A 17569-nucleotide genomic window follows, 5' to 3' on the forward strand; every position below is an offset into this window, starting at 1 on the left:
TGAGTACCGAGAAACTTCGAGATGTTGTAGGGGGTGTCTTGAGGAACAAATTGAGAATAGGAACCCGTGTCCGGAAAATACATCCGCGGCGCCTACAGTCAGGCCACCCCTTCGGCAGCGATCATGACTTTGTACGCTGACCGACTGTAGGCGGAAAGTCTCGCACTATTCTTCGTTCTACAGTGATCGTGACCGAATGCCACGATCGCTAGCGGATAAAATGGAGCTATCTGCTGCATAGCCTATGAATACGATGCTCTGTTGATGATTACCGGTTTCAGACACTGGTTTCCATCCATAATTTATTTTTCTCTTGATACCGAAAGAACTTGAAGATTTTAAACGGTCCCAAGAGAAAAATAAACTACGGATGGAAACCTATGTACGAAACAGTCATCCACAAAGACAGCAGACCACAGCAGCTAGCTCCATCTTCTTACCTGCCTTAAGAGCTACGAGCACTTGTTCATCTTCAATTACTGTACAACACATGTCTTCTACTGAAGAAGTGCTCTTAGATCTTAAGGTATGCATTTTCGAGCTCATGTTTACTGGACGGCTTTTTCTTCTTTTGGTCCACTCTACCTCCCCCCAAAATATGGAAATCAAAGAGCTTGCAGTTGAGAACATTTGTTTCACAGTATCGGAGATGAAGGCGCTCTCGTAGCTCTTAAGGTATGCATTTTAGAACCCCTTTTTGGCTTCGTACATCCGGACGGCTACCATGGTGTACGATACGCTACCGCAATCCACATGGCCGCAGGACGAAAGCGCAGCTGCAATGACACCCTTCTTGGTACAAAGATGAGCGCGGAGAGTTCGTTGACAGAGTCACGATCGGGCGGTCGCTTACGAGCTCGATTCATCGCCGTCCAACTGCGAAAAGTGTACAACAGTAGACGTCTGAGATGAAACAGGAAAATGTGCAGTACATTTAATATCCAGAATTTTGTTTTGTATGAGGTGGTTCAAATGGCTCTGAGCACTATGGGACTCAACTTCTGAGGTCATAAGTCCCCTAGAACTTAGAACTACTTAAACCTAACTAACCTAAGGACCACACACACAGCCATGCCCGAGTCAGGATTCGAACCTGCGATCGTAGCGGTCGCGCGGTTCCAGCCTGTAGCGCCAGAACCGCTCGGCCACTGTATGAGATGGATGCCGAATTTGCTGAAGGGAGGTCAAAAGAAAATGTGAAGGCGAATTTATTAGTATTGTTCGTGGTGCGTAACTGAGAATCCAAGTAATTATGAGCACAGATTTCGAGCTACGGAAGAGACATGGGACTGCCACTTCATGCCAAAAGCCTAACATCCGTTCAGGCAGTTGATGGAATACGGTGATTCTGCACCAAATATTGTGATGTTGACTTCAGTTTCCAGAAAGCCTACATCCTACGTTCTCTTCCATTTGGTTGCCCACCAAAAGTAAAATAATAATTGGCGAATACTTTGCTAGTCTTCTGAATCAACTCGAGGAAAAAAATGTGATTTGAGGCCTAGATTGCAAAGGCAGTAAGAGAAGTCAATTTTCATCGAGCTAACCCAAAGATTTGATGTACGAATTGTTTGAATATCCAAACTACTCACCGATTTAACACCCTCTGACTCTTGCCTATTTTCACAACAAATACAATTTGTTCGAAACATTTTGAGTCAAATGAAGAGTTTATGGCCGGAATAAGTTCTGTTTTCCAAACATTCCAGAATCGCACTTAAAGATGGAATATACTTACTGAAATGACGTTGGATGAAGTATACAGGCACAAAGGGGAACAATGTCAAAAAACAGGTTTGTTTTTTTCTGACCTAAAGCAGAATCTTTCGCTGTCAGGCCAAGAAAATTAACATTGGTTCCATACCCCCTCGCCATGTACATAATAAGCTCATCGGACAAAACTTACTCACCTCCTTAAAAGATCAAACTAGTGACTTTGGAACAGTGTATATGGTATACACTCTGTCATGTTACCCTCCACCGCTGACGTAAGTCATCACAGAGGAGACAGAAGTGTGTAGGTGGCTGTCGGTTGTATACAATCAGCGCAGTAAGACTGGTCGATGTGGAGACGTGAAAAAATGGCTAAAAGAAACTATGGCGATTGGACGTGCCCGTGACTACACCACGAATGAAGCTACACTATTTGTTGGTGTATCAACGCGGACTGTGCAATGTATCTACATTGAATGATGTACCAGTAGCGACCACGTGATACGACGTAAGGACAGTCGCCGTAAATAGATCCTAACCGACTGTGGTTGGGGACGAGTGCCGCGTCTTGTCAACGACAGTCGGTTTCAAACTCAACGGGAATTGCTACTTTCAGTGAATGTGGATCCAGTTTCTGAGCAAAGACTGAGTAGTAAACGGCATGCAGTATATATGTGGAGTTGAACACCTTGCAAAAGGCTTATGCTCACAGCGGCACATAAAGCTAACGTTTCCAATGGGCCAAAAACACAAAAACTGGGCTGTAGCTGACTGGAGACGTGTTGTGTGGGCAGACAAGTCACACTTTTTTCTGTTTTCAAATGATGCAAGGTGGTGAGTGCATCGGCGGCCCAAAGAGGCGTTGGACCTGGAGAATGTGATGTATGCAGTTCAACTCTAAGGTGCGCCTGTCATGTTTTTGGGGCCTTTATCGTACCCTGACTTCGACCTACTCATTCAGGTTGTCACTAATATGGGCAAGAAGGTTTATTTCAACAGTATCGGAGATCAAGTACTTCCAGTTCTTCTACACCTTCGTGATGGGTACGCTGAGAACATTCCCGTTTTCCAAGATGAAACAGCTGTGTTCAAAGGTCTGCACCCAAAAGTTCCTCGGCTAATAAACACTCAGGTAACATACCGCATCTCGACTGGTCTGCTAAATCACAAGAACTTAATCCCACAGTAGCTACCCGCGGCTTTTAGGGAAACATAGCAGTGGAACGTCGCAGTCAGCATCGTCACAATCTGTGCAGCTCCACGACACCTGTTTATCAATGAGCGACTTTATGTGGACATGAAATATCTGAAGAAATGTATCGACTCTCTTCCTCGCCAAATTTAGGCCATATCAAGACTAGAGGTAGCGTTCCACGTTTTTATTTTCTTTCAAATGGTTCAAATGGCTCTGAGCACTATGGGACTCAACTGCTGTGGTCATCAGTCCCCTAGAACTTAGAACTACTTAAACCTAACTAACCTAAGGACATCACACACATCCATGCCCCAGGCAGGATTCGAACCTGCGACCGTAGCAGTCGCACGGTTCCGGACTGCGTGCCTAGAACCGCGAGACCACCGCGGCCGGTTTATTTTCTTTCTTGTGTGTTTGTGCAGCCTGAGAGTGATGGCCTTTGGTGAATTATTTTTCTGGGTTGTCAAGTTATCTTAAGGTTTTCTCTATATTTTAATTTTTTCACTTTCAAAGGAGCTTGGACACAGTTTCGGGTCCTTTAGTCCTTTAAAGTGGAGAGGTTAATTTGGTTTCTTGACCAGATAATTGTTTTTTTTTTCCTACGCATTTGTGTCTACCTGGCCATGTAGCTGGGTATCAGTCCCCTTATAGCTGTCTCATCTCCAGACTGGAAAAGTCAGAAATGAAGGAATATGGAAAACTATAAGAGAAACAGACACTGTTATTGATGCTATAAATAGCAAAATATTAACTTAGCATACCAACCTCCAACAAATGGATTATAGCCGATGGCCAAAAAGAGTCTATGAATGACACCATGCCGCGTGGGGTAGCCACGCGGTCTGAGGCGCTTTGTCACGGTCCGTGCGGCTCCCCCCGTCGGAGGTTCGAGTCTTCCCTCGGGCATGTGTTTGTGTGTTGTCCATAGCGTAAGTTGTTTTAAGTTACATTAAGTAGTGTGTAGGCTTAGGGACTGTGACCTCAGCAGTTTGGTCCCATTAGACCTTGCACAAATTTCCAATTTTCCAGTGACACCATCCGAGAGACGAAAACGTGGAAGGACACGTAGAAGACAAATGCAAGTTATTAATGATGCGATGAATTCAAGGAGCCTTCAGAAGAAGTTCGGACAGTTAGAAAACTATAGAAGTTGAGAAGCAGAAGAGGACGCTCGTCGTAAAAAATATATACAGGGTGAACCAGAACTCCACATACAAAATTTCGGAGGTTGTTCAGAGATGTTTTGTGAGTATTATAAGGGACACGCGATCTCTGGTGATTCGTTACAATCTAGTGATGTAGTCATGATTTTTTCACTTTGTCACCCCCGTTACCTTTTCTTATAGGAAAATATCTCCAAAACAGTGAAAAAGTGTGTAATACGACAGCACAACACACAGAGTAATGTAACAACTCTCAAACAGATGCAAAAGTAGTGTAATGGGATTGCGGTCGATAGGAAAACACATCAGCACAGCGTCCTTCTGCCGCTTTTTCACTGAATTCAGTGAACCCATAACCCGCCTCCGTAGCCGACGTCGCTAACGAACGCGTGTGCGATGACGCTCGACTCGAAGGTAAGCCGGTTAAAATCCAGGTGGTGTACGAAATTTTCATTACCAGTATTTGGCCGCCTATGGGAGGCGAGGTGGTGCCGTAATGTCTTTGATCACCAGTCATTGCACCAATGTCCTGGGTTAAATTTCGAACTTCTCCGCAGTGTCCCATGAAGTGAGGACACATGATACTGTTGATGATCATCCGCCTGTCAGATGGGGATGTTAAGCTCGTCGGCTCCTTGGTGCTGTTCGCGAGTAGGTATGTGCTGTCACTGGGTTTCACCGTCTCCCTCCTCTCGTCATCTCCAACACGAAGACGACACTTCACTATACATACTCCCATTAGGCCACCTACACTTAACAGTTACAGTTACACACACAGTTCATACTTAGAGAGGGAAAGATGCCTGCAGAGGCGAAGGATAAGGAAAAGCTTTCCAATTAGATGGCTGAACCTGCCCTTTGGGGTCTCCCAGGTATTCATGCCATCCTGCTTTACTTACTTTATCAGTGAACTCATACAGGAGATGCATTTCGGCAAACTCTTTATCAGCAAAAAATTCCGTACTGCTGTTTCTCACTGTTTAACGGACAAGTAACGCAGCCTTTAAAAAAGGAGACAAAACCGACCAGTACTGAATGCTGTATTGAGGTCGAACGGCAAAGTGGGCTTTACTGTTGTCAAGAACAAGTACCACTAGTTTGTGGAACAAGTGTTTCTGAACAAGACACACAGTGCATACCGTCGACATTTGCAATGCTACACAGATGTTTTCGGTGCAATAGAGATAGAAAGATACATGGGGGCAAGAAATAAAATAAATTGCAATTACTTCGTAAAGAGACACCGGAGATCACCTGCCCCTTATACCAAAATACTGAGCATCCACAGAAATTTTGTCTCTGGAATTATGGTCCACCCTGTATACACAGTCGGTCAAAATTTCTCGATCTTCTATCGCAACTATGGATTTCTGCTTAGAACAGGAATTTCGTTTAGAATTTTATATCATATCCCAGTTCTCATAACAAAACAAGTGTAAACATGTAAAGGCCAAGTGCCTCTGTTGTGTATTTGACTGTTTGTTCGCAGAATGGAGCTGATGAGCATGCATAACAACACTAACGTGCCTTTATTTTTCATTCGAATAGACCTCATTCCTTCAGCTGTCTTTGTAGCAATCAGTTAGCTTTACTTTACAGTACACTGTGTGCATCTAGCAGTGTGTTTGTATTCCTGGTCAAGTTCATATCGTGTTACGTCCCAATGGGACAGAAGCAGAAGACTGGAATTGAAAAACGAGCTGTAATTATAGCTTCTTATCAGTAAGGCGTCCGCCCCCGGTAGCCGAGTGGTCAGCGTGACAGACTGTCAATCCTAAGGGCCCGGGTTCGATTCCCGGCTGGGTCGGAGATTTTCTCCGCTCAGGGACTGGGTGTTGTGTTGACCTAATCATCATCATTTCATGCCGGCGGCGGTGGCCGTGCGGTTCTAGAAGCTTCAGTCCCGAACCGCGAGACTGCTACGGTCGCAGGTTCGAATCCTGCCTCGGGCATGGATGTGTGTGATGTCTTTAGGTTAGTTAGGTTTAAGTAGTTCTAAGTTCTAGGGGACTGATGACCTCAGATGTTAAGTCCCATAGTGCTCAGAGCCATATGAACTATGTGAACCATCATCATTTCATCCCCATCGACGCGCAAGTCGCCGAAGTGGCGTCAAACCGAAAGACTTGCACCAGGCGAGCGGTCTACCCGACGGGAGGCCCTCGTCACACGCCAGTATTATCAGTAAGGCTATTCTAGTAAGGTTAATAGCACCAGAAGTTGGCGTAGTCCAATCTAGTTGTGCATATATTGCAGCGGTTCAAGCAAACTGGTGCCAGTGTAAGAGTTTCGCGATCTGGAAGACCCCAAGTAACATCAAATAGGCAAGATCAGTTCATATGTGCACAAAGTCAATGTTAGAGGACTCGTACTGCACCTGAAATTCGAGAGTAAGTAAATAGTATTTGAGCAGCTCCTATCTCTGTCTCAACAGTGAAACGCCGTCTTTGTAAACAAGGTTTAAAGGTGTGCATAGCGGCCAAAATCCTTTACTACGCAAACAAAACAAGATGGAGAGATTGCAATGGACACAGTAACACAGAAACTGAAGCGCGCAGCAACGGTCCAAGGCGTTATTCACGAACGAATCTAAAACTGAAGCAGTTGGAAGCCATCGTCGAATGTCTATTCGTAGACAACGTATAAGTCAGTGTGTCACGCCAACGGTCGACATGATGTGGGAATGTTTTCGCGTGGTAAAGTTAGTGATCTTGTGAGAATTAATGGAACCGTAAAGAAGAAAGTGCATCGTAGGATACTAATCAACAAAGCAGTTCCATCTGGTAGGTCGCGGGTTTGTTCTGCAGCAAGACAAATATCCCAAACTTGCTTCTAAATTGTGCAGAGGGTATGTCAATAGAAAAGGGAGATGTGGAGAACTGAAGCCTATGATTAAACCAAGTCAGCCACCTGACTTAAATCCCATTGACCTCTTACGGGATGAACTTAACAAGGAGGTCAAAAAACTAGGATCATCTAATGATGAAGATCTATGGAATAATTTACAGACATGTTGGACTGCAATATCTGCATGAACACTGCAAACTCTTATCCCCTGAATGCAAAAAGTTTGTGCAGCTGTTATGAGGGCAAATGGTGGATACTTTGAAGAGGCTTAAATCAAAACCATTGTACTTAATGATAGAGTGAGAAAATATTTATTTAATTGGTCTATTTGGTTTGTACGATGTATTTGTATACTGAAATAAAGTACACACGGTCTCTCTCCAGATGGTCGTCAGCCGAGTTTTCTCCGCTGTTTCAGGAAATATTTACAATTTCGCCTTTGCATAGTGTAGCTGGAGTCAGCCCAAACAAATAGTACACTTCACTTCTTTCACCTGAAGACCAGCAACGACGGAAAGCGTCGATTTTTCCGTGTTTCGAACAAAATGAATTTAAAGTTCTAGGGGACTAATGACCTCAGAACTTGAGTCCCATAGTGCTCAGAGCCTGCGCTTTTTCCAGTCGCTCGGGACTTTACGTTGGGCAAGACATTCGCGATAAATGCATGCTAAGTAAGGAGCCAATGCAGTAGAGTACTCTCTGCAAAACCGAATTGGAATCCCATCAGGACCTGGCGATTTATTTATTTTCGCAAGTATAGCTTCATATTTCACTATTATGAAGTTCACTCGTGAAATACACTATGTTTACATACAAACATGTGGGCTGTCCCCACAGCATAACTATAATAATGGTGCTTCATCTTTATTGATCTCCAACAGTATAAACATGTAAATGAATGTGAGACCTTAACTTTTCCCGGCGAATTGACTGTTCAAATAACTTACGGGTTTGCTGCCGGGTGACGTCGTCGAACACCGCCGATATTTCGACAGGAGCACACCCTGCCATTCCCAAGGCACAAATACAAGGAAGAAGGAATGTGAAAGCAAATTTAATACCTCGGTTCACATAGGAGAAACAAGGAAGACACCACACACAGAAAAAGTGTCAACACAAACAAATATAACCAACATCAGAAATATCGATAGTTACTACACTCCTGGAAATGGAAAAAAGAACACATTGACAACGGTGTGTCAGACCCACCATACTTGCTCCGGACACTGCGAGAGGGCTGTACAAGCAATGATCACACGCACGGCACAGCGGACACACCAGGAACCGCGGTGTTGGCCGTCGAATGGCGCTAGCTGCGCAGCATTTGTGCACCGCCGCCGTCAGTGTCAGCCAGTTTGCCGTGGCATACGGAGCTCCATCGCAGTCTTTAACACTGGTAGCATGCCGCGACAGCGTGGACGTGAACCGTATGTGCAGTTGACGGACTTTGAGCGAGGGCGTATAGTGGGCATGCGGGAGGCCGGGTGGACGTACCGCCGAATTACTCAACACGTGGGGCGTGAGGTCTCCACAGTACATCGATGTTGTCGCCAGTGGTCGGCGGAAGGTGCACGTGCCCGTCGACCTGGGACCGGACCGCAGCGACGCACGGATGCACGCCAAGACCGTAGGATCCTACGCAGTGCCGTAGGGGACCGCACCGCCACTTCCCAGCAAATTAGGGACACTGTTGCTCCTGGGGTATCGGCGAGGACCATTCGCAACCGTCTCCATGAAGCTGGGCTACGGTCCCGCACACCGTTAGGCCGTCTTCCGCTCACGCCCCAACATCGTGCAGCCCGCCTCCAGTGGTGTCGCGACAGGCGTGAATGGAGGGACGAATGGAGACGTGTCGTCTTCAGCGATGAGAGTCGCTTCTGCCTTGGTGCCAATGATGGTCGTATGCGTGTTTGGCGCCGTGCAGGTGAGCGCCACAATCAGGACTGCATACGACCGAGGCACACAGGGCCAACACCCGGCATCATGGTGTGGGGAGCGATCTCCTACACTGGCCGTACACCACTGGTGATCGTCGAGGGGACACTGAATAGTGCACGGTACATCCAAACCGTCATCGAACCCATCGTTCTACCATTCCTAGACCGGCAAGGAAACTTGCTGTTCCAACAGGACAATGCACGTCCGCATGTATCCCGTGCCACCCAACGTGCTCTAGAAGGTGTAAGTCAACTACCCTGGCCAGCAAGATCTCCGGATCTGTCCCCCATTGAGCATGTTTGGGACTGGATGAAGCGTCGTCTCACGCGGTCTGCACGTCCAGCACGAACGCTGGTCCAACTGAGGCGCCAGGTGGAAATGGCATGGCAAGCCGTTCCACAGGACTACATCCAGCATCTCTACGATCGTCTCCATGGGAGAATAGCAGCCTGCATTGCTGCGAAAGGTGGATATACACTGTACTAGTGCCGACATTGTGCATGCTCTGTTGCCTGTGTCTATGTGCCTGTGGTTCTGTCAGTGTGATTATGTGATGTATCTGACCCCAGGAATGTGTCAATAAAGTTTCCCCTTCCTGGGACAATGAATTCACGGTGTTCTTATTTCAATTTCCAGGAGTGTATTAATCAACAGGTGAGGTAGTCTGAAATCAGACTATCGAGCAACCTTATTAACAGAGATGGTGGATTTTGTTTAAATGCTGTTTGGAATCCGGCTCTGTCTCTCATCAAAAAACAGAGGGACAGAATTAGTGCTACCTCACCTGTTGATTAATAGTAACTATCGATATTTCTGATGTTGGTTATCTTTGTTTGTGTTGACACTTGTTCTGTGTGTGGTCTCTTCCTTGTTTCTCATCTGTGAACCGCGGTATTAAATTTGCTTGCACATTCCTTCTTCCTTGCATTTGTGCATTGAAAATGGCAGGGTGTGCTCCTGTCGAAGTACCGGCGGTGTTCGACGACGTCACCCGGCAGCAAACCCGTAAATTATTTGAACATGTAAATGAATGTATAAACACCTGAGGATGTGCGCAAGCTTGAAACCGGTCGTGTGACAAATAAATAACCTTTTATTGTGACTGGTAGCGTATATTTTTCTACACCCGATAAAGGAACAGTCACGGAGTTCGACAGCAACCACTATGGATAAAATTCATTCTTACGAGAGACACCCCGTGTAGCTTTTAGCGAGCGGAATCGAAAACTTTTGAGGTAGTGTATATCAGTCACTTTATCCTGGGTGTTTGGGTGATTTTTCAAAAATGGCTCAACACACTTTGTACTTGTGCCACCTTTGTGGGGTGACTCAACTTACATTACCGAGTTGTCGCGCGAAAGCTCTGCTATTATCAGTTGCATGAGACGGTAGTAACGTGACGTCTTCCGGTGCTACTAATTTTGTGTCCGGTGTGCTTAGTAATGTTGATATAGATGAAGAGCAGTTACGGCAGTTAAGGCTGGAGTCAGTACTTGAAACACGAGAGGCGACGCTGTGGTGCAGTTAAGAGGTGTGGAGGCCGGAGCGCGGGTTGTGGGGTTGCGCATGAGCCGGCGGCGGCGGCGGCGGCGGCGGCGGCGGCGCCGGGTGAAGACGCGTGCCGCGCCGGCGGTGGCAGACAAGTAGAGCCGTGTCGAGAACTGGCCGAAGCGGGCCGACGCGGCACGAAGTCAAATTTAGCATGGTGTGTGTACAGAGAGGGGGAGCGTGACAGTTGGCTGCTGGGATGTGCGGCGCGCAGGCGAGGCGGCGCGGGCGCGGGGCCTGCTCTCTCGACAGCGAGCCGCCTAGGCCCCGACGACAACATGCTCGACATCTTCCGCGGCCTCAAGAGCTTCGTCAAGATCAGCCACATCCACATCGACTCGCCCGTCTTCCGCCTGCACTACAGCATCACCGTCATGATCTTGGTCGCCTTCAGCCTCATCGTGACCACGCGCCAGTACGTCGGCAACCCCATCGACTGCATACACACCAAGGACATTCCCGAAGACGTACTCAACACCTTCTGCTGGATACACTCCACGTACACGATTAAGTCTGCTTTCCACAAGAAGGTCGGCGTCGACGTCCCTCACAAGGGCATTGACAACTCGAGAGGCAGCCAGGAAGACAGGAAGAGCTACATGTACTATCAGTGGGTGTGCTTTTGCCTCTTCTTCCAGGTCAGTATCCTCACGCTCGCATTTGTGATTCATTTTACAGCTACTGTCATCCAGTTTCCCTGTCTTCTAACCATTAGAACTGTGACAAGCGTCATTCAAATTCTATTTTTTGCCAATAATTCCTGTAATATCACTGTTTAGTTAAATGTTGTTCTACACTAGTAGCTACTGATGAGAACTATATCATCTCAGATATAATCCTACAATTCCTTGCTTATAACATTGCTATTTCAGTTATCGACATCATTGTCCCTTTCATATCCTTCAGTTACCTGTAGCGCGAAACCGGCGACTGAACTATATGTTTTGCATACGATTCTGTAGCAGGGAGCACGTAAGTTCCTACCACTGTAATGATGCATTTCCGCGAGCGTCACAATGTGTGTGGCACACAACGTGGCAAAGAGAGCGTGGAGGAAAAGTGTGACCAGACATTTTTTTTTCTTTTCTTTCCCTTATTTTGTGAAGATGTTAACGAGACTAGTACATACCGAAAGAGAGTTGATCGTCGTTAGTGTGTTGAGTTTCAGCAACGGCCGTTGACAGGAATAGTGCCTGTGAGAGGCAGACGCCGCGTGGCGCGTGGCACGACCTGACAGCAGCACGTGCGCTGGGGGTCCAGAGTGTTCCAAAATCCTCTCTGCTGCCATCAGTTCACACTAACAGCGAGCCCTCAGGGATCTCATGTGGCTTGCTCTCAGCTTTTCGTCACACTTCCGCAACTCCCAAAACAATATTTCGCCTGACTGAGCACCTATTTCGACATCTTTCTTACGAGAGCTAACCCACTAAGAAGTGCGAGCCGCCACTACTTCAGATTCATCTATCACTGACGTTGGTAGTTCCCTTCTTTACTATCACCAGACGCGTATACTCTGTTACGGAAAATCATGGACAGCAATATATTGCTGCAATGCAGCATTATAATTGTTTTATTTATAATATACTTACAGGCTGTGGTTACATTAAGCTGCTAATTTGTTGCTTATGCGCTGGACCCACATGCTACTGATGTTCGTCGTATATTACCATGCTCATTCCGCTTTTCTCAGCGCAAGATTTTGATCTGTGGTTAATTATTTTATACCTACATATGCATACCACAAGCCACTGCACTTTATGCTGTCGGGGTATATCGGTATAACTTCGTTTGGACTATCCACACACACGGGAAATGTCGGTACGCCACCTTCAAATTTCGAGCTAGTCTAATTTTACAGACCAACTTCTTGCCCAGAATGTACGTAGGGTGAAGCTGCACATTTATTGACTGATACAGGAACGTTCACTTCCATAATTATAGCAGTAACGTTCCGTGATGCGTGATATCTTTCTTGTAGTGTCTCACGCCAGAGTTTGTTGAACATGTCAGTGATCCTGCCACGCTGATGAAAGTGACCCCTGACAAAAAAAAAAAAAATAAAAAAATAAAATATATATATATATATATATATATATATATATATATATATATATATATATATATATATATATATATATATAAATAATCTGACTTGGTAACGATGTCCCGTTCCAGAAACAGTCGGATGAGAGCTTTCTAAGCGCCATCTCATGTATCTACTTTGGTGGAGTGTACTTTCCACCATAGTTAGCTATTCCTCACATCCATCCCTGAATGTGTCACACTACATTTGGATTCTCTTCAATGGCTCTGTTTGACTTCTCTCTTCCTGTACAAATAGTTATTTATCTATTCCATCTTAAACTCGTGCAAATGGATACACTCATATACTTGTGGTTCTGACTTACTGTAATTATTCTTCGGCGATTGTGTAACGAAACTTTTTTTGCTTATGTACGCTCCTTGCATGATTTTTTTGCCAAGGATCAGATATAATGAAAAAGCGAAAATGACGCACAAACACAGATTTAGTGTAAGCGTAGGCTTCCGCGGCCGTTGTCTTCTTCAATAAAATTCTTCAGGGTATCAGACCGCATCGTCATAATTTAAAATGCGCCAACGTTTCGGCCAGCGTTGCAGCTAGCCTTCATCAGGGCCTTACGTTAACGTAAGGCCCTGATGAAGGCTAGCTGCAACGCTGGCCGAAACGTTGGCGCATTTTAAATTATGACGATGCGGTCTGATACCCTGAAGAATTTTATTGAACAGATTTAGTGATGTGTCAACCCGGGAGCTGTTTCTAATCGGGACGTAGACAACAATGAACGTAATGTAAGTGTTGCAGCACAGCACTAGTAACGATGCTTAGATGAAACAATTCGTATGCGTCTGGTGATGGCGAGGAAAACGATATAGATACCAGCAGACAGTTTTTCTAAATCTAATCGATGCATGAAGAAATTGTGAAAGGTAGCTAGAAAGTGAAGATTCAGTCGCACAATTTAATAACAAAACTAGAGGTACAGTATGCTGGAGTGGAGGTATATAAAATAACTAAGAACTTAAAGTAACTGCAAAGAATGGAAGTAAATAAATCATCCACACTTAGAGATTTTTTGGTGGAATTACGGTCAATGCTCTGTAGCGTCCAGTCTTATTTCCAATAGCTGAAATTTCTGTCAGCCTGCATACTGGACATTTTCAGGTTAGGTGCACAGGTCATGAACTAAAACACATATCTGGAGAGTAATCATTTTCGTGGGAGAGGAAAAACGCTGGGAACAAATGTGTAAAATTCTGTGTTCCATTCTCCTACTCCGTTTTGATGTGATAGTGAAAGTAATTTGCTACGATTTTGATAATTACTATGTTTGCTACCAATTAAATAATGGTTTAACATTGTCCAATCAAACTGCTGACGCTGTAATGGAACGGTATACACATCACCAAAAGAAGCAACATTAAATTTGTAACGTGGCTTGTGGAAACTGTATGTTTCGTGTGCAACTTGCCTGAGACATTATTAGCACATTCGTAGCAGTTGGCTGTATATGTAGCAAGTACCAAAATAACGGTATTTAGTATCTCCATATGCGTGGGAGGATGGAACGCAGTACCTTAAATGTTACTTCCACAGCACGCAAACGATTCATCTATTGACATGGGTCCCTAGTGAAACCATGGCCTAGACAGCATCCTCTGCAAAACGCGGGAGTTTTCAAAGGAAATTCAGGAACATCTTACATAGATTAAATGTGTGTGGCGAACCCAGACCCGAAACCTGAAACTAACATTCTGCGAGCAATGCGCTTACCGACTGAGCTGTCCAGGCACAGTTATGTCTGCCAGAAAATTTCACAACAGCGCATGTCACACTACAGAGCGAAAGATTCATTTGACCTCTGCATAGATTTCGTCTCATGCTATATAAAGGGCCATCAAAAAGTTTTCATTCGAAGGGCGTTGAGTCCAGAATCGATATGCCAATGAGGAAAAACGACATTAACATATATCCCACCGGCGCACCAGGTTGAAGATGCCCGTTTACCAAACACCGTGTCCTGCTGCGTGAAGAAGTCCGTAACTGCCTGCGACACATCCTCGTCCAGCTGGAACCTTCGACCCATCAAAGCCGTTTTTAAAGGGACCGAAGGCGTGGTAATCGCACGGAGAGAGATCAGGACTATAGGGTGGGTGCTCGAGTGTCTCCCACTGGATGAGGCTGGTATTCCAGATCGACCGCCATCATGTATCGAATCACGACCAGCACAGAAATTGATGCACCGTTCCACAACGGTGGTTTTCAACAGACAAGTTCGCCAACACATTCTTCATTCTCCAGTGGATGTCTACCGCTGTGTGTAAAGAATGACAGCATGTTTGGACGCATTTTGTAATACCGCCACCATAGTTCACGTTTCCGCATTTGCCGCACGCACGTCAGAAAGGCATGAATACCACACTAATCCCTTGCCTACATACCGATGCTTATATAAACGCACAGGAGTCGCGCTACGTTGCATATAACGCTGCAGCAACATCCTCAAAAGGAAACCATTTGATCGCTTCTTATATAAGTTGGCTTCATCCTCACAGTTGCTTACACTGCCTGATTTAAAATATCCAGACACGTATTAGTGTACATTAATAAGGAGCGTGTCCATGTTTAGAATTTATGGCGGCTTAAACTTTGCTGGAGATACTTTCATTGAGGTGTTTCAATTTCTGGAAGAACGGCAGCCCGTTCTTCCTCAACAGCCGAAACCAAAGAAGGTACTGATCCTGAACCCTACATCTACATCTGCATCTACGTGATTACTCTGCTATTCACAATGAAGTGCGTGGCAGAGGGTTCAATGAACGAACTTCAAGCTGTCTCTCTACCGTTCCACTCCTGAACGGCACGCGGGTAAAACGAGCACTTACATTTTTCTGTGCGAGCCCTGATTTCTCTTATTTTATCGTGATGATCATTTCTCCCTATGTAGGTGGGTGCCAACAGAATGTTTTCGCAATCGGAGGAGAAAACTGGTGATAGAAATTTCATGAGAAGATTCCGTCGCAACGAAAAACGCCTTTGTTTTAATGCTTGCCACTCCAATTCACGTATCATGTCTGTGACACTATCTCCCCTATTTCGCGATAATACAAAACGAGCTGCCCTTCTTTGTACCTTTTCGATGTCATCCGTCAGTCCCACCTGACGCGGATCCCACACCGCACAGCATACTCCAGAATAGGGCGGACAAGCGTAGTGTAAGCAGTCTCTTTAGTAGACCTGTTGCACCTTCTAAGTGTTCTGCCAATGAATCGCAGTCTTTGCTTTGTTCTACCCACAATATTATCTATGTGATCGATCCAATTTAGGTTATTTGTAATTGTAATCCCTAAATATTTAGTTGAATTTACAGCCTTCAGATTTGCGTGACTTATCGCGTGATCGAAATTTAGCTGATTTCTTTTAGTACTCATGTGAATAACTTCACACTTTTCTTTATTCAGGGTCAATTGCCACTTATCGCACCATACAGATATCTTATCTAAATCATTTTGCAAGTCGTTTTGATCATCTGATGACTTTACAAGACGGTAAATGACAGTATCATCTATAAACAATCTAAGACGGCTACTCAGATTGTCTCCTATGTCGTTAATATAGATCGGGAACAATAGACGGCCTATAACACTTCCTTGGGGAAAGCCGGATATTACTTCTGTTTTACTCGATGACTTTCCGTCTGTTACTACGAACTGTGACCTTTCTGACAGGAAATCACGAATCCAGTCGCAAAACTGAGGCGTTACTCCGTGGGCAAGCGGTTTGGTTTGAAGACGCTTGTGAGGAACGGTGTCGAAAGACTTCTGTAAATCTAAAAATAAGGAATCAATTTGGCATCCCCTGTCGATAGCACTCATTACTTCATGAGTATAAAGAGCTAGTTGTGTTTCACAAGAACGATATTTTCTGAAACCGTGCTATGTGTCAATAAGTCGTTTTCTTCGAGGTACTTCATAATGTTCGAATACAGTATAGGTTCCCAAACCCTACTGCAAATCGACGTTAGTGATATAGGCATGCAATTCAGCGGATTTCTCCTACTTTCCTTTTTGGGTATTGGTGTGACTTGAGCAATTTTCCAGTCTTTATGTAAAGTGTCTGGAGCGAAGTCGACGTTGTAATACAGTCAAAGGTGATACATTGGGTGGTGGTCGGGACTCTGGAGAGGCCATCCCATTTCAGGAATGTTATTGTTCATAAACCATTGCCCCACAAATGTTGCTTTATGACAGGGTTCTTTGTCATGCGGACACAATCATCCCCTCTGAACTGCTACTCCACTGGACGCAGTACACGATACTGTAAAATATGTTCATATCCTTCCGAATTTTCTCAGGCGTAATACGGAGACCACAAAAAACGTTCCCATACCGTAACATCACCTCCTCCGTATTTCACTCCTAACCCACAGAGGATGGCAGGTAATGTTTTCCAGGCATTCGCCAAACCCAAATCCTTACATCGTATTGCCCTAGCGTATAGCGTGATTCATTACTCCAAATCACACGTTTACAATCAGCCATTGTCCAGTAGCGTTGCTCTTCACACCAACTCAAATGTCGCTCAACTTTGAATACAGAAATGTGAGGCTTACAAGGAGTCACTCGACTATCGTATCCTATTCTTTTCAGCTTCCTACGCATGGTCATTGTGCTGGCTGGACTGCTGATAGCACTGAGGAAGTTACCAGCGATTCCATCCGTTGATTTCATGCGATTTTTGCAACCACCCTCCGCAATGCTCAACTGTCAGTCAGTCCATGAGGTCTGCCTGATCTTGGTTTAGCTCTGGCTGTTCCTTTGCATTTCCACTTCAAATTCACACCACCAACAGTCAACGTTGGCAGCATTAAAAGGCTTGAAATGTCCCTAATGGATTTGTTACTAATGTGACAATCAACAACTAATCCACGTTCGAAGTCACTGGGCTGTCCGACAGCCCATTCTGCTACTACTGCTTCGCTCCTGACAACGCAATACTCCCCGCCGCTTTTCATACTGGCGGGTCCGCATTACCAAATTATAATAAATATGAACTAACAGATTTATTATGCTGTACACTATTTTTTTAGGACCAGATGGACATTGATTGCGTTTAGGTTTTGCG

The 17569-nt window shown here is 45.2% G+C and overlaps 1 protein-coding gene across 1 annotated transcript in view; it reads left to right on the forward strand.

Moving 5' to 3' along the window:
* Window positions 1–753: 753 nt before the first annotated feature.
* Window positions 754–17569, forward strand: part of LOC126249397 (innexin shaking-B) — a 463160-nt gene continuing 446344 nt past the window's right edge. Inside the window, exons 1-2 of the mRNA XM_049951049.1 lie at window positions 754–817; window positions 10381–11042. Coding sequence (XP_049807006.1) covers window positions 754–817; window positions 10381–11042 — 726 coding nt within the window. The remainder of the gene's footprint in view (window positions 818–10380; window positions 11043–17569) is intronic.

Source organism: Schistocerca nitens, chromosome 3, assembly GCF_023898315.1.
Source record: "Schistocerca nitens isolate TAMUIC-IGC-003100 chromosome 3, iqSchNite1.1, whole genome shotgun sequence".
Classification (NCBI taxonomy): Eukaryota; Metazoa; Arthropoda; class Insecta; order Orthoptera; family Acrididae; genus Schistocerca; species Schistocerca nitens.